This window comes from Sceloporus occidentalis, unplaced genomic scaffold (assembly GCF_023333645.1).
Source record: "Sceloporus occidentalis isolate IW3139 unplaced genomic scaffold, rSceOcc1.0.p SCAF_8, whole genome shotgun sequence".
Taxonomy (NCBI): Eukaryota; Metazoa; Chordata; class Lepidosauria; order Squamata; family Phrynosomatidae; genus Sceloporus; species Sceloporus occidentalis.
Window position 1 is genome coordinate 17,974,613 of NW_028316988.1, and position 27,428 is coordinate 18,002,040.

At 43.1% G+C, this 27,428-nt stretch overlaps 1 protein-coding gene across 3 annotated transcripts in view; it reads right to left on the reverse strand.

Annotated features, from left to right (window-relative positions):
• The window catches only part of PNPLA7 (patatin like domain 7, lysophospholipase), an 83,981-nt gene that overhangs the window by 42,629 nt on the left and 13,924 nt on the right, over positions 1-27,428 (reverse strand). For all 3 annotated transcript variants that reach the window (XM_089535045.1, XM_089535046.1, XM_089535047.1), the window contains exons 8-21: positions 27,328-27,408; positions 24,620-24,748; positions 24,440-24,520; positions 23,698-23,842; positions 22,624-22,707; positions 22,239-22,345; positions 21,214-21,372; positions 20,237-20,314; positions 18,261-18,466; positions 16,175-16,306; positions 14,841-14,964; positions 7,867-7,980; positions 1,171-1,231; positions 124-273 (exon numbers count right to left, since the gene is read on the reverse strand). In XM_089535045.1, the coding sequence (XP_089391171.1) occupies positions 124-273; positions 1,171-1,231; positions 7,867-7,980; positions 14,841-14,964; positions 16,175-16,306; positions 18,261-18,466; positions 20,237-20,314; positions 21,214-21,372; positions 22,239-22,345; positions 22,624-22,707; positions 23,698-23,842; positions 24,440-24,520; positions 24,620-24,748; positions 27,328-27,408 (1,651 nt within the window). The remainder of the gene's footprint in view (positions 1-123; positions 274-1,170; positions 1,232-7,866; positions 7,981-14,840; positions 14,965-16,174; positions 16,307-18,260; positions 18,467-20,236; positions 20,315-21,213; positions 21,373-22,238; positions 22,346-22,623; positions 22,708-23,697; positions 23,843-24,439; positions 24,521-24,619; positions 24,749-27,327; positions 27,409-27,428) is intronic.

Sequence of the window (27,428 nt, forward strand, 5' to 3'; positions counted from 1 at the left end):
AGCAATCTTCCTTTACACACAAATGCTTAAGTCATCCCTACGTTCTGCTTCTAACTCCTCCGCACACTTCACCCACAAACAGCTGCAAACGACAGCTCCTCCTGTGACCTGCAGAGTTCTTACCGATAGCGCAGAGGGCATGCTTGAGCTCCAAGGTGAAAGTGGAGAGAGGCACATCTTCCGACACAGGCATAATTGCAACAGTGGAGAGGTTGCTTGCAGGGTTGCTGGCATCCCATTTGCTGCTTGGCGTATGCAGTCCAAGGGAGTGAGCTGTTACAAAGACATCCAGTCAGAAAACGGCACAATGTTCCTTTTAGGATGGTCTTGCAAGTGTCAGAAGCCAAGGAGAATAAATAGTTTTCCAACCTCACCAACTGATAAAGAAAGGGACCCCCAGAATATGAGTCCACAAAGTGAACATGACTATAAATACCAGTCAGTCTCACAGGTTTCTTGCCTCTACCTCAACATTTCATGAATGAAATTCAGGTCATGTGTGGCTAAGCGACATCAAGAGTGTAATCGAAATGGCAAACATTATTAACAGGGAAGAATATGTAAGCTAGAAGACACTGCAGCAGTTTATTTTTGCCTGAGCCTACAGGGAAGGGGAAGATTCTGTCCTCTCCTTTTTGTCCCGCTGAGTTAATTGTGTGCAAACTACTTTTGCACAATGAATTCAGTTTACATTACGGTAACTGAAGTGAACTGAAGAAGGAGGGGGGAAGTGGGAGGTGGCGTGAAGGGTCCACTCGGATGTGTTTGGAGGTGAGTAAGAATACTTTCCACCAAATATTAGGGACTGCAGTTTACAAAATTAGCTCACTTTGCTTTAGAAAAAAAAATTAAGACTACAAATCCTAGCCAAAATATGTGCAAGGGCATCAGGGAGAGACTCAAAAATATGATCTCTCAATGCAGAACTGCATTGAGCTTACTCACAGCGGAGCAGGACACTGTGCAAGCATTTCAGCCAGTGCTGTTAGCTCTCCATCCAATAGCAGCACTCCATTTAATCCCCTTAAGCCAAGTGGATGGTTCTGTAACTCCAAGAGAGTGCTCACTGGAGAGACAATTTGGCCTCAGCACCATTTAAACGGCCAACTTCCCCTCCCACCTTCCAGCAGAGAAAGACAAAAAAGAGTATCCAAGAATGTAATGTCCTACCCCCTTGCTGAAGGCTGCCAAGGATCTTCTCGCCCAGCAAATGGATAAGCCTAGTCACAACCTGGCAGGGGAGGAGAGAAAAGTAAATCAAAGAGGTGCATCTCCATCAGAGATCAATAATACTGAGAATGAAGCTTCTTAACCAGCAACAGCAGCAAGATTAAGGAGGGAGATTTTTAATGGATCCCTGCCAATCCTGATGAAGTCCAGGGGCCTTTTATGAAAAGCAATAGCTTGAGAGGAGGAAGGTGGCTCCTCTGTTAAGATTTAGCAACAGATCAGCTTCCCTTTAAAGTCGTCGTCGTCGTCGTCATCATCATCATCATCATCATCATCATCATCATCATCTCCTCCCCTTTATATAATCTCCATTTTTAACCCTATCTCTGTGTGCTGACCTTGCCCTGGATCTGCCACAGAACACCATTAACATCCTGACTCTATCTTGCCAGCAGTCGCATTTGTTGCTTATGGGGAAGTGTGAGATTTTGAAAAAGATTTTTTGAAAGATGATCAAAATCCCCCAGACACCTTGGCTTCTGGAACCATAGTCCGGAAAGCAATCCCAGACTCCAGTAATTTTCCAAGCTCTGTCTAGCCCCTACTTGATACAAGAGTAGAAAAGTGAGTGCATGCAACACATGCACACATTGTCTTGGCTCAGTGGCACAGTACATGCTTTGCAGGCAGAAAGTGCCAGGTTTGATCCCACACATTCCAGCTAAGAGGATTTCCAGCAAGAAGGAGGCTTCTATAGCTCAGGGGAAAGGTGCAAGTTGTATCATGGAATGCTGGCCTAAGACGGACCCACAGTTTGACTCAACACAAGCCATCTTTGTGTGTTCTTATTCTCAGTGCACTTACCCAAAATATCCCACCAAAAACACACACCATCTCTGTTTTCATTTCCATACAACCTGGGACACTGTGCGAGTCAAAGATGCCATTTAGGATATTGTCTTCATTCTAACATAAGCTTAGTCTATGCTTAAAAATAAAACAAAGCTTCTAGCCCTTACAGTTTTTATTTACCTAGGAAATATATGACCTGCCATCCATCCATCACTATTTATGTCCCTAAGACGGCTTACAAAAAAGTCAATAAATGGCAATAAAATCAGATATAGTTAAAAACAGCCACAATTAAGATTAAAACAGTATTAAACAAAAGAATTAAAACTATTTAAAATCTCAAAGATTAAAAAGCTTACCAAAATCTTGTTAAAAAATCAATTTCCAAAGGCTTGCTGAAAAAGAGAGGTCTTAACCTACTGCCAAAAAGGCACCCTTCAGCATAGGTCCAAATGTGGTTGTGAAAAGTAGGCACAACAAAATAAGCAGATGGATGATGTGCATCTCTCACCTTTTCCTCAAGAGGTAATAACCATTGTATCTTAGTATGTAGACATTTTGCCCTAGCATGTAAACCTCACCCTGGCAACCGCATGAGGTTAGTTTTCAGGGTGCAGACAAGGAGTCAGGAGGAGAGGGGAGCAGATTGGGAGTGAACAAAAACAGCTAACTCAGGATCACCCAGTGGTTTTGTGGCTGAAAAAGGATTTGAACACAGATTTGACACTGCCAGATGAGCTTTAAGCAGAGATTTGCCATTGCCTTCCCTTGGGGCTGAAAGAGCATGACTTGATCAAAGTCACCCAGAGGGTTTCATGGCCGAGCTGGGAATTGAACCTTGGTCTTCAGGAGTTATAGTCCAACCCTCAAACCACTATGCCATGCTGGCTCATATTTGAAGGGATGTCATATTGACGATGGAGTGAGCTTGTTTTCTGCTGCTCCAGAGACTGGGACACGGAGCAATAGACACAAACTACAGGGAAAGAAATTCCACCTGAACATTAAGAAGAACTTTTTGATGGTACGAGCTGTTCGACAGCGGAAGATGCTGCTTCAGAGGGTGGTGGGGTCTCCTTCTTTGGAGGTTTTTAAACAGAGGCTGGATGGCCATCTGTCAGGGGTGCTTTGATTGTGTCTTTCTGGATGGCAGAAGGTTGGACTGGATGACCCTTAGGGGATCTCTTCCAACCCTATGATTCCATAATCCATCTTTTTGGTAAGATTTTCTTTTCTGGGTAGGCGGTTGGGTTAAGGGGATGTGGGATTAAGTGGATTGCACTACTCCTGGCCCTGCCCATTGACCTCCCCATCACCCAAGGTTGCATGGAGGGGGCAGTGGATTTGCAGCTCTCCTCCCAAAGCTGCGCTCCTTCACATGACAGCTTACTCAAAACAGCTCCGAGTGAGTGCGCACAGCAGGTTGCTTACTGCCACTGGGTGAGTCACTCCACCACTGCCATGGCAACGCGCAAGGAACATCAATTTCGGATGTGAGCAAAGCAAGTGGCACGCGATTTCCTTGGAGTTTTAAAGCACACCGAGCGTTTCTCTCGTAAAAAAATAAAATAAAATAAAAGGCACACAACTCTTTGTTCTATATATACATATATACGTAGTAAAAAAGAAAGGAAGGTTCTATACCTATTCTTTTAAGATGCCAATATACGCACACACATCACACACAAGCCCCCACAGATACTTCCAGCGGCATGCTTGAGCTCTTTAGGTATTGTCAAAATTGTGTGGTGTGAGAGAAACCCACTGAAGCAAAGAGCAGCTTTGGAAAAAGCTGGGGCAAAGTGGGAGAATGTAAAGCCCGCTGAAAAAAGACAGGCAGAAAAAAAGACACTTGTATTTTGCTCCAACCATGCTGAGAAATAGGTAAGGAATAGCTCTGTCAGAGCATTATCATCATTGTTTATACAGTGCCATCCATGTACATGGCACTTTACAAACAGTTACAGAATAAAACATTTATAACTATTCCAATAATATAAAATACCAAAATACAATACTAAAACACAATAAACACACACACACACACAATGTAGGATCAGGTGATGGGCCCAATGGTGTCTTATCACAAAGCGTGGAATGGTTACTTTTTGGACTACAATGCCCAGAACTCCCAGACAGCATGGCCCTGGGGAGATTGGGGCCCATACATTTGTAGGGTTGTAATCTAAAAAGTAACAATAATTCTGCTTCTCATCAGGGAAAGCAGGCAATTGCCTTGTCCTGTTCTTTACCACCAGCTTCTGATTTTCAGCTATAGGCCACCTATGTCCATGGAAGCTAAATTTCGCCACTACAGCTCATGAGCAAAGTTATCCATCTTCATTTTTGCCTTGAAAGCCATCTAAGTCAGTGGTTATTATCCCACAAATTCTACCTATTAACTATTAACTAAGAAAATAGTTGGCTTCTGTTGATATGCTGTCCTCTATCTCTTCCAAAGCCCAAATTCATCTCCAGTTCTGACTATATAGAGAGTGCCCAAGATGCTCGCCAGTCTCTACTTGCCTGTCAATAATAATAATAATAATAATAATAATAATAATAATAATAATAATGTTTATTTATATACCGCTTTTCCAAATTAGAACAAAGCGGTGTCAACTTCACCCTGGATAGACAAATTGCAGTTTTCAGTGGTTTTTCTAGTATTTTACAATGGAGAAGTAATGTCCCAACAAGCCTAGGGACCATGAGAGTATAAACCTAATGAGACTACTTTGATAATCTGCCAACCTTTCCTTTCCCATACACCTCAGTGTAACATGTAGACTCAATATCTTTGTCACCCTTTCTCTTTTCCCCCCTGACTTTTTCTAAAAAACCAAAAATGGATTGATGCTGATCAAGAGAACTATGGTCTTTAAAGGTTATATAGGCGGGTTATAAACTGCTGCTTTGCGGCGGTCTGCCGCTGCCGCCGCTTTTTGCTCTGTGAGGGAGCCGCTGCAGCCAAACCGTGCGGCTCCGTTACGGAGCAAAAAATAAGCTCCAAAATGGAGCTTCTTTCCGTGGCGCAGCTATGATGCCGCGAGGCGCTGCTGGCGCACTCGCAACGTCATAGGTGCCACGACACGTCTGGACGCTATGCGTCCAAGACGTAAACATGGCAGCGGCCATCTGGAACGGCCGTCGCCAAAAAATACGTAGTGACTATGTATTAGGGTTAGGGGTGTGTGGAAGCACCGCACCTTCCTAACCCTAATACGTAGTCACTACGTATTTTTTGGTGGTCTGTAACCCGCCATAGAGATTTTTCTTTGTGATTTTGGAGTTGGCTTAATAAAATTATTGAAACAATATGGAGGCTGGCTAAAGTAACACTGGCAAAAGGGAATCACTTGTTAAATGTTTCAGAACACACTTTTCATTGTCATGATCTTACAAGATCCAGAGTTTATAATAGGCATGAGAGTAGTTCTAGTCCTTCTAGTCTAAGTTGTGGCTCAACGTATGCATAGGAATGGATGAAAAAGCCTAAAGCCTAAGCAAGGTTTGACTATTTTAGAAAATGTCAGGAATGCATGTGGAAGCATTAGTACACAACTTTAAACTCTGGGAAGGTCTTCTCTAAATCCCCACTGGTTTATCCTACAAGACAAAAACTGAATATACTTCTAAGTTTATTCCAGGCCGCAGGTTTGTACTCAACCAGATGTGTATTTGGAAAAGCTGATATTGCTTAGTGGATTTTTCACATTGGATAGCCTGCTAGGAGCCTGGGAGAAGTACCTTTTGTGAAAGGTGTATTGTCACTTGTTGCGGCTGCCTGGGTCCTGTCCCAGGAGAAAGGCAAGATGTAAATGAAAAATAAATACATAAATGAATAGCATGGTGTTCTCACCAAATAACGGTGACTGCAGAGATCAGAGCCAAGTCAAAGAATTCTTATTTTTTAAAACAATATCTTTGGATACTCTGAAAAGGACAATAAAAGCAACAACAACAAAAGATCCAGAAGAGTTATCCTGAAAAGGCCAGGTGCACACACCCTTCATGATCTTTCCTCCTGTGCCACTGCCCCCATTGCCATTGCCAGTGGTTCATCTTGAATGACTGTCAGTATACAAAGGCCATAATTGACAGGGTTTTGCAGTGTATTGGTTCTGCTAAATTCATGCATTTTATAAATGTGAAACAGAGATGCTATGGTTGGCAATGTGGGAGAAGAATGGCTATCCTCCACCTATTAAATGGGGAAGGGGGAGAGAAGGAAGGGAAATTAAATCACAATCTAGTTCTGTGGCCCAATTTCCATACGAAGACAACAACAGCCTCTCAAACAGTAATACACAGATGGAGCTTTCTTCTAAATATAGAGTAGCAGAAGAGGCTTAAAACACACACACATATATATACACACACAGTTCCAAGTTAATAGTTGGGATATCAGTACAAGCTCAGAGCTTTTGTGGAGGGGAAAAAATCCATCAAATAGGGTCAGCCAGAAGCCGGGGAATTACAACAGCTGGCAAGATGCAGTCTGAGATTAGCCTTCTCCAACCTTGTGTTTCCCAGGCATTTTGGACTACAGCTTCATCATCCCCGGGCTCAGACTGACTGGGGACAATGGGAGTTGAAGTCAACACGTATGGCAGGTGACTGGATGAGGGGAGGCTACAGCCGATTCACAAGTTCCCCTCCTTCTTTGCTACTATTTTTTGCTATATATGTGGTTTTCAATATTTAAAAAAAAATCAATGAGGGAGCTGATGGAGAGCAGCTTATTAAAACCCACACAAAGCCAAATTACTCGCTGCTAGACTAAAAATAAAATTGTTTCTCATGTTTTAAGCCCCCAAGCAAGAAGAGGAGTCTTCTAGGCACCCTATGATGGCCACTCAATGAAAGGATGGGTTGGTAAACTGAATGAGACGATACAAGAGTCCTGTAGCATAGCTACAGAGACACGTTGGTGTCCCTGTTCAAATAAGCATCCAGAAGAGCGAGAAATACAACCCAAGGCATAAGTGGCTTAGCACACCATTAACACAGGTAGAAGGAAACAAGTCTATGTGTCCGGTGGGAAGGAGGAAGGAGAATACAGTGGAGATATCAGATCCCTGAAATGGCCTGTGATAACACTACTCATGCATTATCTAGCAGCTACATACCAAGCTATATCCTTTTAACAAGGGCTTGGTTTACAATTTAAGATGGCAAAGCATTAGGTCTGATCAGGGGAAAGATCTTTTGCCAGTTAAGCTCTGTGAGAGCTACAGAACTGGTAAAACATCTGGAGCCTTCAAGGCTTAGGGGTATAAAATCCTTACAACCTTTGTTCTTGGGGTCTGTCAGTCTGTTCTTTCAAGCTCTCCTGTTGGGATGCTGGCCACTGGCATAAGGAAAGCTGCTGGAAGCTGATCCCCAAAAGATCAGACAGCTGCTTCCTTAGCCATGTGAAAGACTGAGAACTTTGGGACTGACAACTAGGTAGGGAAATGTAACATAAATCCCTGATACCCTCTAACTTAAGCAGTTTCGTGCCACTTACAGGTAAGCAGAGTTTCCATTCTGTAACTTTCAACTTTCTAAGCAATTGCCTGGAGAAAGCTGCTTCAAGATACAGAAACCTGAATTAATCCTTCTTACTTAGAGTAAAACTTTCTTAGACCCTCTGTTAAGCCTCGGAGTGCTTTTGGCTCTTTGCTACACATGGGTTCCTTTCTCCTCCAGCGAGAGGGAAAGAATTGTGCATTATTCATATCATATCAAGGGCCACTTTATAAATTATATTTATATACATAATACCTTTATGGAAGGGATGCAGCGAAAGCCAAAATCTCAGCTACTTGCTAGTAGGGAAGAAGTTGGGCATCTCCTTACCTGTGGAAATTTGCGCTTGATTGAGGTCAGTGCTCCTTCGGGAAGCTTGGCCAGCTCAGAATCGCGCACTGCATGTACTGTTGTAGCTCTGGGCTGGTGCGTTAAAGCTTCAACCTGAGAGAGGGAAACAAAACCATTGCTGAGATGCTACCAGCAACTACTATAGCTCTGTTAAATAAAAGGTGCCCCCCAACAGAACAGTCTCAAAGTCTTCCTTAAACTCTTGAGTTCTATGTTCTCCTCTGCTCAACCTTTGACTTTAAGCTTTTGCACGCGCGCACACACACAAAAACTCCTCCTTGTTACCCCTCTATAGATTTCAGTAATCTGGGCCTTCCTCCTTTTAGACAACCTCTGCTGGGCCTTCAAGAGCTGGTCTTTATTCACTATATTTTCTCTCCATTCCCCATCCCTTGTGGGTTCTTTCTTTCTTTCTTTCTTTGTAAGCCTGATGACTCTCAGCTTCAGAGGAAGGTCCCTAGCAAACCGTCTCTGAACAAATCTTGCTGAAAACACTGCACAATAGATTCACCTTAGGGTTGCTGTAAGTCAGAAAAGATTTGAAGGCAAACAACAGCAGCAGCAGCAACCTAAGCCACCTAAATCAGTGGCCACCATCACATCCAGTGGAAATGAATTCTATAAGTTTATTGTGCTTTTAACCTGCTTTCCCATCTAATTTCATTGGAGGACTCCAAGAAATGATCATTTGTGAGAAAGAAGTTTCTCTTGGTCCACCTTCTCCAGAACATACAGGATTCTGAATATAAGAACAAAGTGTGACTTGAAAGTTTTAAATTTGAGGGTAGTTTATTTTGATCAAATGGAAGCATGCTGTTTTGAAGGCAACAGTGAGGAGGCCGGTCGTCTCTCTTTTAAACTCTATAGTTAAAAACAGTGCCCATTTCTTAGTTTTGAACACAAGAAACATGGAACTGTGGCTTAATGGGGCCACATGCTGAGTGTGGAGATGTCACCTGCTGCCCAGAGGGAGGCACTGACATTTACCATCTCAAGAAGACAGCCTGGCTCCTTGTGTCCCCACACCATGACAAATGTCAGCTACCCAGGCGAAATGAAGATACAGCACTCAAATCAGCCTGGTGCTTACTAACTAATGGACGTTGGCAAGAAAATGGGCGTCACTTGCCATTTGGGTCCGTTTTTCTGCTATCAGAGGAGCCTGACACTGAAAGAACACGTTAGGCACGTGCGTACTTTACAAATCCAAAATGGACAACAGCCGTCATGCATTTCTCTGCAGCTAGATATACACATTGTAAGTTCATTATCAAGCACTGAGCACCTCTGTGGAATTGTGGTACGTGCACAACCCAACCTCATGATGAGATGTGCAGAGATGGGAAGGAGAAATGGCCAAGGGGAGAGCTATTCAAAAGCCTGCTCAGGGTACACTGTGTCACTTTGGAAAGCTTTCATGGGCCTAGCCTCCCTGCCAAGGGAACCAGCTCAACCACAGAAGGCCAACTTTTGTGCTGCAAAACCCCAAGGCAGCCAAGATATTTCAGATTCAAGAACAACTTGGCTGTCTAGAGGTCTCTGCTGAAGAGCTCTCTCTGCATCTGTAACAGAGACAGAAGCCTGAGACTAAGATTAGCCTTGGGAGAGAGGTAATCTGCTTTGCCCCATAGTAAGAGAGAAGTCATAACTAGGGATGGGGGCAGGTGGCCCATCTTTGATGTAAGATGGGTGGGACGTATCGGCAGCCATGACTTCAGCTCTGAGAAAATGTACAAATAACAGCTTAAATTTACAAGGATGCTCTTGGAGCCACCAATCATGGCATCAACCATTTCTTTCAAATATGTCAATACAGGCTTCAGAGGTGATGAAATCAGAAACAATCCACAATGGGAAATGGACAGGGAGATAACAACATCACAGGGTAAGAGCAAGGAGGGATTTCCACAACTTGGCATCCGTCAGATGTGTTTGATTACAAACCTCATCACTCCCAGCCAACAGATCAATAGTCGTGCATACTGGGGTGACCGTGGCTGAATACATCTGGAAGGTACAGGGATGGGGAAAGGAGAACTAGAAGACCATGGTCAAAGGGGAGGTGGTTATTGCTGTGGAATGCTTCTTCTCAGTCCAGCTGAAATGTCCAGTTTTCCTTCCCTTCTCAGCCCCCTTCTTCAAGCCTTATTTCTCAGTTCCTCCAGGGTTTTGGAAAAATACAGAAGATCTGTTGGCTGAATCCATCTAACCCAGTATCCTGAATCCTACAGTCGGCAGAGCGATGTCTCCAGCAAGGGAAACAGCAGGACTGAATAGTACAATTTTTAAACCTACATTTTTCACCTACCTCTCTATGAAGAAGTGCCAGGTGGCTTCATAGGAGTCTAATGATCAGAAAAGCCCTAACAGATATGCTAGGCTGAGAGACATCAAAGCCACATAGACACTGCCTAGGAAGTATAAAGCTGAACATGATGTTGCATTAGGACTTTGGAGACCAGGGTTCAAATTCCCACTCACCCACAGAAACCCTTCAGCAAGTCATATTCTCTCAGCCTCAGAGGAAGGCAAAGGCGATGGCAAACCCCCTCTGAAGAAATCTTGCCAAGAAAACCCTACAATAGGTCTGCCTTAGGACTGCCATAAGTTGGAAATGATTTGAAGGCACACAACAACAACAACAACAACAACTGAACAGCTCCACCAAATCAGTTTTGGTAGATCCCCTGCCCCTGACTTTACTCGCTTTCATGTTTGCTCCATGCCAGGTCCACATGGGTTTTTAATATTTCAAAATGCACTTTGCACACATATTTCAAATGCACTAAAATGTGTGTGCACAAGCACATTTTAGAAATACAGACAGAGGGTTTTGTGCATTGTTCATGTTTCCAAACCCATTTTTTCCCCTTTGGCAGAATGCAACACTAACTTCAAAATATAAAGATCACCAATCATAAATTACATCTGTTTTTATGTCTGGTTCAGTCTGGGGGATTGCTGAGCAATTAAATCCACAAAACAGAGCTAAATTCTCATACTGGTACTAATACCAGCGAAGTCTCCAAACTGTACATTAAAATGGAAAGATACAGGGGGTAAACCCAGCAGGCTTCATGGAAGATTGATTATGTTGGTTGATTTACCATCCTTTTAAAGGCAAGATAATTGGCTCTGTATTGGAACTACTGTCCTGTTTGGATTTCAGTGGTGTTTGATCAAGTATCACATAGGAAATTACAACTTGAATATTGGACAAAACAGGAATTAATTGTAGAATTAACTTCTCAGGGTTTGAATAAGACACATGATTTTTCTCTAGGGCTCCGTGCTTTGATATGTTTCTTTAATTGGCGAATTAGTAACTAAAGCACACGTTGATTAATGAGCAAGGGCAAATTTAATTAGTGATGGTCAGTTGCTATGGATAGATAGTTTGGGTCTTGGACACTGCTGAGAAGAAAAAATCAAAATACAAATCTTTCTTTTATAAGACAATTTGTGTTCAACTCTGCTAAGGTCTCTCACAGTTCACAAAAGAACCAGCTATACTGATGTTTTAGTGAAATGCCACTTTAAGTGACTTAAATCAGCAAAGATCAATACCTCAATTAAAAAAGATCTTTAAAACATTCAACAGCCCTACACTTCTGGTATTGAAAAAACTTCAAAACTAACCCTGTCGGCTAACAGCAAGAAACATTACTCAAGTCAACAGCTCCTGCTTTAGCTTTATCTAGATTTCATGCTGCTTTTATTGAACTGTGCGCTCTAAGTTCCTACCATGATTACTGTGACGGTGACTTATGGCTGACCCAACTTTGCCCACTGTATCAATTTGCGCAATATGAGTTCATCAATCATTTCATGTGCTGTATCTTTGTACTATTATAGCCTAAGGCCCATGTGGAAATTGAAAACTGAACATTCGGCTGCACGTTTAAAAAGGATCAAAATGAAGTTAGATGGTCAATGGCTGTAAATTAACTCTATTTTATCACTGTGCCTGAAAACTGTGTGATTTTTATGTATATTGAAATCTTTGGGAGACAGGCTAAGGTAGAAGTATTCAATAATAAATAACTGTTGTTATTATTAATATACAGTAATCCCTCCACATCCGCTGGAGTTAGGTCCTCCAGTGCAACTCTATGGTCAACATAGGCCAGAGGTTGATCATAGAGTCATGCTGAAGGACCTACAAATGCTTAGATACCTAGTCCAGGGATGAGGAACCTACAGGTGTCCAGACGTTTTAGACTCGATCTCCAAAGCCATATTGTGTCATTCAATAGCTTACAGTTTGATGCATCTTTATTCTCTTTTGGGTCACTTGCAGATTTTTTGCCCTTGCTAGCAAAGGGCATAGGGTACCTATGTAGAAAAATCTCTCTGCCTAAGGATGAATGGAGGCCACTTTGGCATTCATTAAACAGTGAACTTTGGGGTTCCAAGATCATCCGCTCTCATAGTTTCAGGGTTTCTCCCTGTCATCTGAGGGCTAAGGGCTTTAACAAGGTAGGCAATATTACCAGAGAGAGGTAATACTTTTTAACCCCTCTTGTCTAGATGTTTTTAAGTGCATTCTTATTTCTGTTTAATCATCTGTTCAATATTTTAATGGCATGACTTTTGATATTAATGGGCTACAGAGAAAGCACAACTCCCTGGCTGCAATAGCTCCATTAGTCTCTTTCCAAGCACAAGTGCGAATGCTAGTTATGACCTATAAAGCTCTATACTGCTCAGGTTCAGGTTATCTGAAGGACTGTATTCTCCCCATACAAACCTACTAGAGTTTTGAGATCTCCCTGGGAGACATTTTTCTGGGTCTGTCCATTTTCACAGGCATATCTGATGAAAATAGAGAGGTGAGACTATCTTTGCTATTCTATCTTTCTGCATGCAGGTAAAGACTTTCTATTTTGGGAGGACTTTGAAGACTGCTTGCTCAAGGGCAAAGGGCCTTGCATATGTGCTGGATCTCTATTTGCTGTTTTCCTTTAAATGGCATATGTTTTTAACAGGTTTCAATTTTTTGATTGTTTAATGACATTTTTAACTGTTTTATGTTGTTAATTTTTAGCTATGTTTGATTTAACTATTGTAAGCTGCCTGAGTCCCAGAGGGATGAAGATGACGACAGATTTTATTGTTGTTGCTGCCCCAAAAGAGGCAGTCAGAGGACACGCTCAGGTTATCAAAACAGTCACTGTTTGGCAAGCAAACATTTTTATTTAATGCTTACACCTTTCTGCAGGCAGAAGCCAAAGAGCTTCAGCATGAACAAATGTTGGTTACATCCACTCAAGTCCAATGTTCTGCAGCCTGAATTGCATGCCTTACCTCTGTTGTGTCATTTAAGATTTTGAAAGAACCCTTTAATTCCCAAAAAGAGGGTGTCAAGAGAGCCTCCTGTTTAAGAAACACCAAGTCTGTTGACCGTTGAACAAGTGGAATAGGTCTTTGGATCATGGCCCGACAAGTTTGAATGGCTGCTGGTCTTCACCCATCCACTGCCCCCAATATTTATGAGTTGAATTAACTGGAATGTTTAGAGAAGGCTATAATATCCTTATCTCCTGGAGCGTAAAATGGAATTCAGTGCCTTGCAAGCTGGCTCAGTGCAGCATTTGCTAATTTAATTTCATCTTCTTGACAATATATCACTAGTTGCAGGACTGAATGCTGCTGCGGAAGTGCCTTTGAAACCTTTTGTTTTGCTGCAGAGTTTGCTTACAAGAAGAACAGCGACTGCCAGTGAACTAAATCCCAGGGATTAAGTTGACCCTAACCAAGATTCTAGAGCAGAAAAATCTGAAGCTCATATCTGGTTCTTCAACTCACCCAGTTAAAAATGAAATTGCCATCCACACTTGGTTTGCACAGCTAGGGCCACTGCTAGCAAAGGCAAGGGTTTTGTTCCCCAATTAAAAAGATCAGAGCATGTTTATGAAAACTCTAAATCCCTCGCTGAAATGGATAATATAAGCAATATGTCACGTTGGAGAGTCTTCTTTTCAAAGGCGTTATTAAAATTTTAAAAAGTATGCATTCTGGGAGTCAATGAATTTATTAACATATGTATTCCAAAAGCCAAATAACATAAACTGCATCTTTCTGTAGACATATGTAGTGTAAACATCATTAAAGACACACGTACACACACACCAGCACAACCATTAGCAAGATCCAGCACACTGCTTAGGTGAGACATGCCTAGGTGGGATAGGCCTCATACAATCACTCAAAATGCCTGCCAACATGTTTTACTTGTCTGCAAAAAGAAAGTACGGTAGGAAGGGTGCCAGTCTAACTTCTCTGGAAAGGGAGTTCAAGAACCTGGGGGCAGCCACTGATAAGGCCCTCTCTCATGTTCCCACCAGATGTACCTATGAAGGACAGGTAGGTTCATACAAGAGAATACAGTCCTTCAAATAACTTGGACGTGAGTCGTCACACTAGTTCCTATCTATACTAATACAGGCTTAGTTATATTTTTAGTGCAAGTCTCCTAACAGTCCTTCCATTACACACCAAGGATTTAAAGAATATTATTTTTAGTGAAGTGACTGAGTGTGTTAGTGTAAGCAGATGTGAATGAATGTAAATGTCTTGAACTCTAACAATGGAAGATCAGGCACAGTACCACAACATAGCAGTTACAAGATAAGGGATGAGGATGGCCTGCTCTCAGTTGCAATGCAGCATCATAATTGCAGGTAATGGAAGGGGACACTGCAAATTTAAGTCCAGTGAAGGCTATCTAGTGATATAAAGGGATCCAATAGCTGCCTGGCTGAGGTTTGAATTGCTGGCTTGAGAAATGCATTACTGAAATGCAAGCTGAGCTGTTCATGGGTTACCTTACTTGCCTGCTTCCAGGATACAGACCACATTAATGGTCAAGGGGCTATACTTCATCTGAGGATGGCTGCACTCAAAAACCCAAGCCAGAAAGAGAACTGCCTGAGCAAGTGCCAACTTCTTACCACGCCAATTAGATCCCCGCGGCCATATTCGCCTGTCAGGTGCTTCTTCCCATCATCCATCCTGATGACGGAGCGAAGTCGCCCATTCAGCACAATGTAGGTGCAGTCAGAACTGTCCCCTTGCCTGTAAAAAATAATCCCGCACCACAAAAAAACTGGTTTTTAAAAAGGAGCTGCACAGTTCCTAAAATATTGGGAAGGAAGAGACCGTTACATGTCTGGGAGACAGACGTGTTTATTTTTTGTTGTCTCTCACTGTCTCTGCCCTGGAGGCACTTATGTGCAGATCAGTTAATATCCTGCACATGTTTGGCATACACTGTCTTTAATTTCTGCAGCAAGGTATGTTTTTATAAATTAGACACACAATAATGGTTTGTTCCATCCAATCTAAAGTGCTTACTACGCATTGGCTGAAATTGAAGCCCATTTATTCACTATATTCATATCCAACCTTTCGTCTAATGAGCTTAAGGTGGTGGTCCTGTCTCCCCTCCTCTCTAATGCATCCTCACAACATATCTTTGAGGTAGGTTAGACGCAGACAACAGAAATGATCCTATACCTCATTGTGAGCTTAACTATGCTTAACTGCTTTAGATTGCCATTTAATGTGAATATTCTGGAGAGGCAGCATGGTGCACTAGTTTGAGTGTTGGATTACTATTCTGGGAGACCAGGGTTCAAATTCCCATTTGGCAATGGAAATCCATTGGGTAATGTTGTCTCAGAGGAAGGGCAAACCCCTCTGCACAAAGAAAATCAATAAGGCGGCTCATCTTGAGCCCATAAGCCAGAGATGACTTGAGGTCACATAAAAAATGTCTTTAAAATAACACAGATTATCCAACAAGCATCTGCAACAGTTCTTTTATGGGACTTGCAAGCTAATTTTTAAATTGACCACCTAATGACTTAACAGATAAAAGATCTCTATTCTTTTATGAGGAACAATAAATATTTCTTTCTAGAGGAAGTCTGTTGCAGAGAAAACAATAAGGTGTTTACTAGCACTTTAAAGACTAACAGGTTTTACATGGCACAAGCTTTCTTGGACTCCAGCCCATGGACTGTATTTGACCAAGTGGCCCGGAGTCTATGAATTATATATTTACTTGCAAATATTTAAAGTCCCCAGTAGGCACAATGAATCAATCAGAATTTAGTTCAGTCAACACTTGCTTGCGTACCAATGAGACTCCTAGTAATTGGATTTAAGCCAATATCTCCAGATATAGATTAAGCCATAGATAGTCAGATTGCTGCTAATGGCTAGTTAGGTTCTTCCTGTCCCAACATGGGAACAAGTTTGTACCTATTTGTTTGTACTCTACCTGTAAACGGCTCGCCCAGCTTCCACTTCCATCCAGTCTAGAGCAAAGTCAATTTGCCTCACAAAGGATGACATACGCTTCACCACGGTGTGAGCCACTCCCAAGACAACAGTGGGCTGCTCCCGCATTATTCTGGAAGGCAAGACATAGCCATTAGGAAGAGCATATAGAAGTGATGAGGGTACAACAACTGCCAGCTGTATGGTTTGCATTTGTTGGTAAACATCCCAATGAACCATCTGGTTCAAAGCTCTTTTGTTAGGGCTGTAGGAGTATCACCATCTCTGAAGGTGCTACCTGGCTAGGATAACAACCTGAGCATCACCCAGATGCCAATCCACATTTACTCCTTTGTCCAAGGGATCATAAAATACTTAAACCCTTCATTCTTGCATGTACTCAAAGCCTAGAATGTGAATTAGGAAGAAGCTGGAGCAAACAAACAAGGATGGAGGGCAGCTAAGAAGGAGGAAAATACAGGACTGGCAAGGGAAAGGAAAAATACTAGGAAAACAAGAGAGGTAGGGGCACATATACTTGTGCAGAGGGGGAAGGCATGAGCCAGGGACTTCGAATACGAACCACTGTTGGTTCTTCTAAGGGTGTGTAGGAGAGACAGTGGAGCCAATGACATTGTAGCTAACTAGCTAGGCTGGTAAGACAGAACTACAAGAAGTGGTTCCCCAACTGGCCAGCTTCTAATAATGGCATGATTTGACTTTTCCCAACTGCTCTGGCAACTGAAATCAGTCACACATTGCAAGGCCTCCCGTTGCCTTCCACTTACCCAAGTGATGGCTTAATTAGACGCTGGATTCAAAGGCCCACTCCCAGCTTTAAATGAGATCACAAGAACCCAGCATTTTACACATCACAGCTGCACATGGAGGGAAACGGTGTAATTAGCTGGCATCTGCCCCCATACTTAAACCCTGCTGTTAGAGGCACGTCAGGAGCAGAATGTCTGCTGGGGGTGTGAAATTCCATGGCACCACTGCCAAACTGCTGTCTTTGTTGGCCCTACAGCTGGGCTAGAGAAAATTTCTGGCCTTGTTCGGCTCTTCCCTTCCTAGTATGACTCCAACCAAGGCTAGGAGGCATTGTGTGCTTATTCCAATCATATTGGAAAGCCAGCACCAAGTATAGAATTTAGCATCCAGAGATAAGTTTGTTTAAAAAAAACCCAATATCTTTGTCCTTGGTGGGTCTGAAAGTACAAGGCAATGTGTGGTGAGATTTTGGAAATGGTGGGCATACAAGTAAAAAAGGAAGTTGGGATCTCCAATAGTCAGGATGTCACACCCTTTACTAATTCCATGCTCACACACGCAGTTAGAGGAACAAGACAAACTATATACAAATGTGCTCCACTGGCATCACACACCCAGTATCTATTTTCCATTCGCATAATACACATTTGAACTATCTCAGCAGAGAACATTGATATCTCCTTTTCTCCTGCACAGTCTACATGGCCTCAAGCCACATACAATCAGGGAGATTTGGGTGACCAACAGGAGCAGTGGGTGGCTTGTAGTCAATCCATCCCCAACATAGGCTCAGCAGCTGGGAGAGCTCCTTTTTAAGTTTAGAACAGACTCCATAGTGGACTCACAGCACCACTGACATGGAAGTCTCTGGCAGTCACAATGGAACAATTCTGAACCTACATTTTCAATACTGAATGAATTCATAGAAGCACAGAAGCACAGAGTTAGAAGAGACCACAAGGGCCATCCAGTCCAACCCCTTTCTGCCATGCAGGAACTCTCAATCAAAGCATCCCCGACAGATGGCCATCCAACCTCTGTTTAAAGACATTCAAAGAAGGAGACTCCATCACACTCCAAGAGAGTATGTTCCACAATTGAACAGCTCTTACCATCATGAAGTTGAGTGTCTGGCAAGAATAGGCTTGGGCTCCAGCTAGCTGTAAGACCTCCACCATCATCCTTGTGTCCCAAAATAATATTAAAGAGAAGAGCCCTGCCCTCCTGAGCTGGCCTAGGTTTGATCTAGGCAGTCTAGCCTGAGAAAGCCATAGTTTCTCCCACGAGACTCAAGTGAAAGGAAAAAGGGGACTCACTCATAGAAGTGTGACTTAGAGATGGCCAGGAAGCTGCAGTCCCGATTGGCTTTGATGGTGAAGATGAGGGGTTCTCCCGTGAGGGCGGCAAGCTGCCCCACCAGCTCTCCTGGGTGAGTGATGAACAAACAGGTCTCCTCCTCGGAGTCAATCTTACGCTGATAGACGTGCAGCATCCCTGAGATCACAAACCGGATGTTGACATCCTGAAAGAGGAGAGGCAGAAAACAGCATTTGCACCCATGCCATCTCGTATGTCAAAAATCAAAGGAAGATTTGGATTTTAAAATGTGTAGGGAAGGGGGATTTACTTTGGACATGGAGTATTAAAGTAAAAACACAAAACACAAATGACCAGTAAAGACACTGTAACTGATAAGGGCTGCTAACAACAACAAATGGATCCCCCGAGTCAATAGGAAATTTTGTGAATTTTTTGCCTCAAAATGCCTCCAAACATCCTCTAAGACACAGGATGGCCCAAAACATGCCCCCATGTCCCCTACAGAGTATTTGGGGGCATAAACATTGATTTTGGTTTGGTGGGAGCAGGTGCAATGGGGGTGCTATCTCTGGAAGGGCTAATGTACTCCACAGTTGCTCATTCCTCGTTTAAAACAACACACAGTGACTGCCCTTCATGCACTGCTCAAACCCTAGAGATGGACCAGACTCTGATCTTTCAGACATTAGAACAGAGCAGGTTTGGGTAGAAAAGGAACCCTTATCCCCATCATTCTGTGATCTAACCTCACCAATGAACAAACTAATGTCCTCTTCTGCTCTGCCTGCCTGTCCTTGGCTTCTCTAGTTTTTGCACGCTCTCACAAGCAGCTCTTCCCTCATCAGGCAAGGCAGAACGCTGAGCCAGCTATGTGCAGCAGAAGCCGTTTTAGTCCAAGCGCTCTGGACTGCAATGTCTTCCCCTGGGAGGATTTCTGACTGCACGCATCAGATTTAGAACAATTAAAATTGGAAAAATATGTATAGCCATTAATCCCGCTGCACCACCCCCGTTCTCTCATGAGGGCCTGAAGGCAGCATTTTTCAATGCAAGGATTCCAAGCTCCACATACAGACTGCACAGAGGAAGACAAAAGCAGTACCATTCCCTAGATCCCTGGAGCTGCTTTATGACGTCTCTCTTATATTTGTGCCCCTTCTTCCTCTGTGTGTCCTATTCAAGGTATCCAGGCACCCAGTCTCCAAGAGTCCATGGAAGGACTACCAAGGTCATTATTCACAGCACTGCCACCTTCTGCAGCAGAATCAAAGTGGTGCAACTTTTCCTTGATCATACCACTTCAGGTTGTCACCAGTATGGTCCAAGGCCACCAAGTAAAAGGGTCCTAAGGGACCTTTTCCAAAATAAAGCCATATTTCTATGTGTCAAGAAGGCAACTGCTTTAAGTGGGCAAGAATTTAAACATGCAATTCCTTACCTGCGCTCAGGTCTGCTAAGGTTCAAAGAGAGCTACCCCACATGATGCTGCAGCCTGAGCTCAGCCTCTCTGACACAGAGAAAGGCAGAGCTGTTCTCTAGACTTGAACCATACTGCTAGATATTTTCTGGGCATAAATCAGGGATGGAAGAACTAAGGCCCTTCAGGTGCTATTGAACTGCAGTGGCCATCATCCCTAACTACTGATCGGCCAGGGTAGAAACTAAAGTCCAAAAATATCTGGAGGACTATAGATTCCTCATTCTGGCAAAAATCTTAACTGGCATCACCTAACAAAAGTCAAGAACTTCAGCACTGTAAGTGCTTAAGAAGAACAAAGTAGCCATAGGTGTGATGCAATAAATGAAGCCCTTCACTGCCCCAAACTCTGGTGCATTGCTACCAACCTGAACAGGCAACACCAGAGGAATTAGGAGGCTGATGTAATGCCACCCCACATGTCCACATGGGAGATAACCAACTCAAGTATATCTAAGCCTACATACAGCACTCTCCCATACAAAGGATACTCACCTGGTCACCTTGCCTTGACACCACCGTCCCAGCAGTAACTTGGTGCAATGTTACTTTCCCATCTAAGTGATGGGGGTCCTAAGAGGAGAAAAGAAAAGCATGCATGTCGATTTATTGTTGTATGTTGATGCCACATACGAACATATATTATGTTTCCATACAGTCATCTCCTGTGGCCCAACCCTGTTGATCTTTCTAGATTGAAGTAATCCAGTCTGTATATTCATTCTATGTATTTATATTTCTAAGAGTCACTGCTGTGTGCATTTAAGTCATTTCTGACTTACAGCAATGCTAAGGTGACCCTATCAACTTTTGGGGGGCAAGATTTGATCTGACACTGTTCACCATTGCTCTCCTCTGAGGCTGAGATGGTATGATTTGCCCAAAACCACCCAGTTGATTTTCATGGTTGAGGAGGAATTTGAACTTTGATCACTCAAACCACTACGCTATGCTGCCTTTCTATTCTAAAAGTGTGTGTGTGTATTTGTTTTCAAATGGAAATGGAATGATTCCAAACTTTGGTATGGGGGATGGAATAGAGTACCTTGGAAGAAGTGGTGACTGACTAGCACCCTGGATAGGATTATTCCACGCCACAACATTGTGTTGTAGGTCACACTTATTACACACAAAATCCAGAGAGACAGAGTGATGAAATACAGCAAACCTTCCTTTCTTGCAACGTGAAATTACCTTGCCTCCACCTTCACTTTTTGTTTAGGAATAAAGCCACAGGCCAGTTTTTTTATGAAACTCATATTACAATTTGGGAAGTACAGCAGGAGCCAGATAAAACATTGTTTCAGGGGCTATATCTGGCCTGCTTTTCATTAAGGTACAGGAGTGTTCCAATGCTGGAACCTGCTCTGTTCAAGAAGTGGCAACCAGTTAATGCAACAGAAGAATCCAATAAGTTAACTGCAGACTTCTTGTCAAAGCACAAATCCATCTGCCCCCTTTTGTTCACTCACATCCAGTTTCATTAAAGTTAAGAGATCCTTCTTGGCAGCTTCTAAGATGGCGTCAACTTGCTTGTTGGCAGAGGGCTCCTGTACGGAGCGGTTGTCCTGAGTGTAGTGGAAGACAGCCGAAGGCATCTCCGTCACTGTCACTGTCTTCTTCAAGATGGACTTGCACAAGGAAAAACACCAAGGGTTATATTTCATGCTTCATTTAGCACACTCCTTACCAATGTGCATTCACCATTTTTCATGCTCAACTGCCCAAAGCACCAAGAGCTAGGAAAGCTGTAGGGGCCTGGACTGGCTAGCAATCAAATCTGGTTACAAGACATTTGCAAGAATAGTGTTGAGGAAAGATCAGAGGTACATTATAAGGCCAAGGTAAGATAGAGACATGCTGAAGGGAAACATGTTTTTAACCTTTTTTTAAATTTTAAAAGCTGCAAAATAATTCTTTAGGCATCTCAAGGATAAGCAGATCAAGCATTATCAGAGCATTCTGACCCTACCATAGATTAACTGGCACTTTCTACTAATAACGATAACAATCTGAAATATAAGGAAAAAGTTCTTGAATTGTTTCCACTTGATGCTTGCTTTGTGATTTTTTTATTATAGCTTACTGACTGCTGTTTAATCATTGGCTACAATATGTCCTGTACATTCTTATGATCTGCTATATGTTATATGCTATTGCTGGATAGATTTTCCAAAACTGTTATAAATATGGTGAGGTGTACATTTGCTTTGATGCAAGAGAGCTCAACCAGATTGTCATGTTGTTAAATAAACTGCTGTCTTCATTTCTCTAATGCAGGGTGACATTTCCCCCCATCCTGACTCCATCAAGTGCTTGCAAATGCACCTGCAAATGGGTGGGCCTGCACTATTTCTCAAGCATAAGCATAGTATACTTAACCTTACACAAGGCTGGAATTTGCTGTCTAAGACCTTAGTCAAAATGAGCTGCCACCACCCCATGTGTTTCCGATCTGGTTGCTGTTCAGCTGGAGATAGCAAGTCTCAGTAACTACCTTGCATGTGGCTGGACTTGAAAGTGCTTCAGAAGAGGATGAGGTAGAGATGACTCTGGCTCTCTCGCAGGCCATGTTCAAGTCCGCTTTAGCGCCAGCTAGAGTTCCTGCAGAGACAGAGTGTGACACATTACAGGCACCTTCCTGCCAGGCTCCCTCATCATCTCTTATTTGCAATGGAGCTGGAAAACATGTGACCCAACCCGCAAAGTGCTTTGGGACAGTAACTTGCCTTATTTTTATGTTACTTAATTTTACCTTAGACACTCCCCATCAATGTTCAAAATGGATACTGGGCTTAGGCAGTAATCTTGAAGTGGAATTTAACGTCATGCACACTTTCCTCACTCCCACCATTTCTTTCCGCCTTATGGGTGTTGCTCACCAGAAATATCAGCATATCCAGAAGAGGAGGTCAAAGACAAGCTTCTTCTGAGAGGAATCTCGGATCCAGGAGATCTCCCTCCATCTGTGATTCAGAACAGAAACACAATGGCCAGTACACCAACAATAGTGGTCCAGGGGTGCCTGCGCCGTACACTGGACAGGGATGTAGCTAGGATTTTAGGAAGGGGGGGTCCAGACTAAGTGCCACCATTATAATGGAGCTTGGGTGCGGCGGCACAGCAGCACACACCATTCATTTTTCTAATGGAAGGAGGGGTCCGGACCCCAAGAATCCCCCCCTTGGCTATGTCCCTGCGGACTGGATGCAGGTTGCACAAAATTTATTTATTTTTTAAGTGGAGGATATATGGTAGCACAAACTATTATATATACAAACAGGCAGAGGCTCATGTTTTGCTGTTCAGGCCAGTTGCCAGTCCCTACAATGGCCATACTAATCCTGCTCAGAGATGATTGGGTCAGGAATATGGACATACAGGCCCAGATTTATTTTTTCAATATCATCCTTTACTTCCACTGAACTCATGGCTACTGGATGGTCCTTGTTGATTTGACACAGGCATGACAGATACCAGTTAAGTCTCCAGAAAGTTCCCTCCTATAACATTCTATCACTTTAACTGATGAGCATTTCCAAGGTCATGCTGACACCCAAATGTGACTACAAATGTGAAACCATGTGACTACTTTGTGATGTATGCATACAAAATGTATGGTGTAATGTTTGAAGCAGGGTACTACAACTGGGGATAGTTAGGGCCCTCTACTGCCTCTGATATTGGAGGTATGATATTTATACACATCACAGCTTGTAGCTACAAATATGCATCAGAACAACCAAGACAAACCTGCCCCATCTCTTTATACTTCCAAAATGCAAATGATGACCTTCCACTGAATTCAGCTCCATTTTTAAAACCCACTGTTCATACATGCAGGCTTGACATTCACAGTGCATTTATGCAAACTGACAATCTTTTCTGAAACGAAGCAGACTCCATGCAACTCAGATTTGCTACCAAGAACCATGACTGGCAAAGATAATCCTTACCAGTGTCTGACATAGTCCCTTGCTTCTCCATCTTCTCTGTCCGATCCTCCTCTGACATATTGGACAGTTGCCTCTTCACCACTTTGTTGGCATTTCCACTAGATGTTACGCTTGCAACTGACACCAATGGAATGGCCTGGTTCTCCTGGAAGGAACAGAAGCCAGACACACATATGGCAGCACACCATTACTCTCACATTACAAAATGTTGTACAGATGGCATCACACTCCCGTAAATTATCTAAAATGTTTTCAGTTGTCTCCAAGCTTTACTGAAGTTCTAAAAGCCAGCATGGTACATTTGTCCATGCTTGGTGGCATTGTCTTCTAGTAAAACAATACTCGACTACTATTGTAACTGGCAACAAGAGAATCAGAAGCCTGGATCTCCAAATGAAATGCTTCAAATCAGATGTGCCAGATTTACAGAACAGGGGTATCTTTCATGTGGATTGCCAAACATGTGTTAGCAGGTAAAACATTAAAATCAACATACATTCACACAGTTGGCTATGCATAAAATTACAACCTTTAAATGCTTATGAGACAGCCAACCAAATGATATAGAGTGGGCCCTTGTTATCCGCTGGTGTTTTATTCAAGGACCCTCTGTGGATAACAAAATCCGTGAATGCTCAAGTCCCACTTGAATCCATGGATAAAAAAATCCATGGATAAGGAGGGCTGCCTGTACAATCCTTTCAGAAAAGCTGGAGTTTTATTAATTAATCGTTTCACTTACAGAATTGAAGAGTTCAGTGGTCAAACCAAGGTAATTGTGCAAAGCTAAGAAGGTCACTCTTTGGAGCCTCACCATGATGATCTAAGGAGAAAAGGGGCACAAAATTTGTTGGGGCACCTTTAAAGCTAAAGAAGATACCTCAAACAACACAGATCCCCTCCCAATCTTCATGCATCTCACCTGCACGACTCTCACAAGGGTCTCGGGATATTTCTGGAAGACGTCTTGAAATGCATTGGCAGGGAGCCGGAGGATTGTGGAAGGCATTGCTGCTCGAGCAGACACTGTCTTGTAAGGTGCAGGGTGACCCTTATGAATGAAAATTGGAGGAAAAATTGAGTTTCTCGTATCACACATGCTGTCCATGTGACTTGCTTTCTCCTTGTTCCCTGTTCCTGCAACTGCCAAGCACACACCCAGAGCTGTGGCCTCTGCCAATATTTGTATGTTCAGAAAGCAGGACCAACCTTGAAAATGGCTGCCAACATTTTAAAGAAGGGAGCAGTCAGGTTGTTGCCCCACAGTACTAAGGAGGCATTCCAACACATACCCACAATATTGCCAGATCCGCCATTCACAAACCGTGCACCATGAGAAGGGCTAAGCAGAAGTGGGTCACCTCCCCAAGCAACCCAGAACCATGTACTACCCCAAATACCTCTGCTTTCTTCTGGAAACACACTCAGAATAGCAACAGGAACAGATGCACCTTTACTTCCTACTGTCACTTTGAGATGGTCTACAGAGGTAGTACCCTCCATTTTTCTCTGTAGCACCTCTAAGTGACTAAGGGGCACCAGTGTCTCTCAACGCAGTCCATACCACAGCTGAAAGCCACAGGGGAATAACACTGCCATGAAAGTACAGCCCCAAACCATGAGTGCCTGGGCAAAGAGGATGGAAAGCTAGAAGACAGTATTAGCCAGACAATTGAACAGCTGGAAGGAGATTGTCTGTCTACAATTTTTTGAGCTGAATGTATATATCTTTTTGAGGGCCAAGCAAAGCGTGCCCTCAGATACTTGTCAGTCATTTACATCACAGTGGTTGCATAAAAGGAAAAAAGAACTGCCACGTCTCTACCCATTTACAAGAAAGATTCCTGGATCTGGCCACTTGGGACAGATTTAATACTTGCCAGAGGTGACCAGGATAATGGTTATTTTTTAAATCGTAGGGACAAGCACATTATTTTTAGCCTTGTGCGGGCTCTGCCTTCAAAATAAAACTGGTTCCTTGTTTCACAGTCTGGGGCCATCTAATGCACAAGTCTTTGACCATGCTGGCAGTGAGGGAATAATAAAAGATAGACAAATCTTTGCAGGTATTCTTTGCAGTTTAAAAATTAAATGCTCGCAAGTCATAACAGCAACTGCTTTGTGCTCATCACATGCTCTGCATCTCTCCTTATAGTTGCCCAGGGAGAAAGCTCCTACTTTCTGTCCTAACCCAGCCCTGCTCCCATAGTTCAAACCCCACCACACCTCAAATGCCCTTATCTTGAACACATTCTTTATACAGCCGGGGGAAATGGAAGTTGTCTGCTGGTTTTGCACAGTCCAATGGCTGCAGTCCCAACTGGCTGATTAATTCTTAATTACAGGAGATTAAAAAAAAATAATTGACTAAGTAATAAGCAGAGCCCGAGGCAGGAACTTGTCCACTTAAATGCTAGCCCAGCCAGAAGCTCCCAAGGGAAAAGGAGATGGCAGCCTCTTGCTTGTGGCACAAGGCTGGATCTGAACAAACCAAATGTGGCTATGTTTACATCTTACAAGATCAATCTGAAAATAAACTGAGAATTCTGAAATTCAGCAGGGGACTTACATTTTCATAAATGGGCATAAAAGTGCAGGAAACCGAAATGCGAAGTTTCACAATGTTCATATTTACTGTGGGGCTGCCATGACGTTACAATGGAAAGGCATCTGTTGTGCAATGGCAGCCAGTGGGGTGACTGATGTGCGACAGCCCTGGTGTACAATGGACACCAATGTGCACTGGGGCACTGTTAATGCACATCCAGACATCGGCTAGGAAGTGACAGAGTACAGGGGTGCCCCGTGGGCCCTGGAATACTCTTGCTAGTGCCTGAATGAGCATCTTCACAATTCACTAACAGGGTCTGCTGCATTTCTGTAGAACAGGTAGGTATTTATAACGTTAGGAAATGCAGACTGTGATGTAGAACCATAGCTGTTATTTGTGGCATTTGCTTAGAGAACTCAGGGCAAATGAGATCTCCTCCAAAAATTCAGATGCCATAGGTGGTTGCCCATGCTTGGGATGGAGCAGTAAACATTAAAGAGGAAATAATTGCTGAACTGTACCTCCATATTCAGGACAAGTAGGTTTAATTAATATTGCAGGTGCACTACTGCCCTCATGCCCACTTGTGGTCTTCCCAGAGATGTCATGTTAGCCACCATAGTAAGCAGGGCAGTGCTGTCAGTCTCGTTCTTCTTCTTAATTCTTAATTATGTTTTTATCTTGCTATTACTCACATGAGGTATACATGGAGATTCCTGCCCTTCATACTTTATTGCCACAAGAACAACATTGTGAAGCAGGTCAGGATAGAAGACAGCAATTGATTCAAGGTTACCCAGTAAACTTAATGGCTCTGTGGGGACTTGAACCTGGAACTCTAAAATTCTCATCCAACCACTACAATACCACACTGGCTTTTGATCCAGCTGTTCTTATCTTAAAAGGCTCTCAAATTCAAGAGGCCAGGAAGTGGCTTGACAGTCAAGTTTTCTGGCTTCCTCTTCCATGCAGACTTTTTCTGAACATCATGTGTTCCTCCATAGTGCCTGCCACTACTAGCTCATTTGCCCACACATCTTACAAAAGGCAGAAAATCTACAACCAGCACAGGGGCTTACCGTGATGACATCCAGAATGCTGAGGAGGCTGTGGACGCTGTCTCCTGCCAGAACCACTTTAACCACTACTTCCGTGCCATCCTATGGGAATTAAACACAGG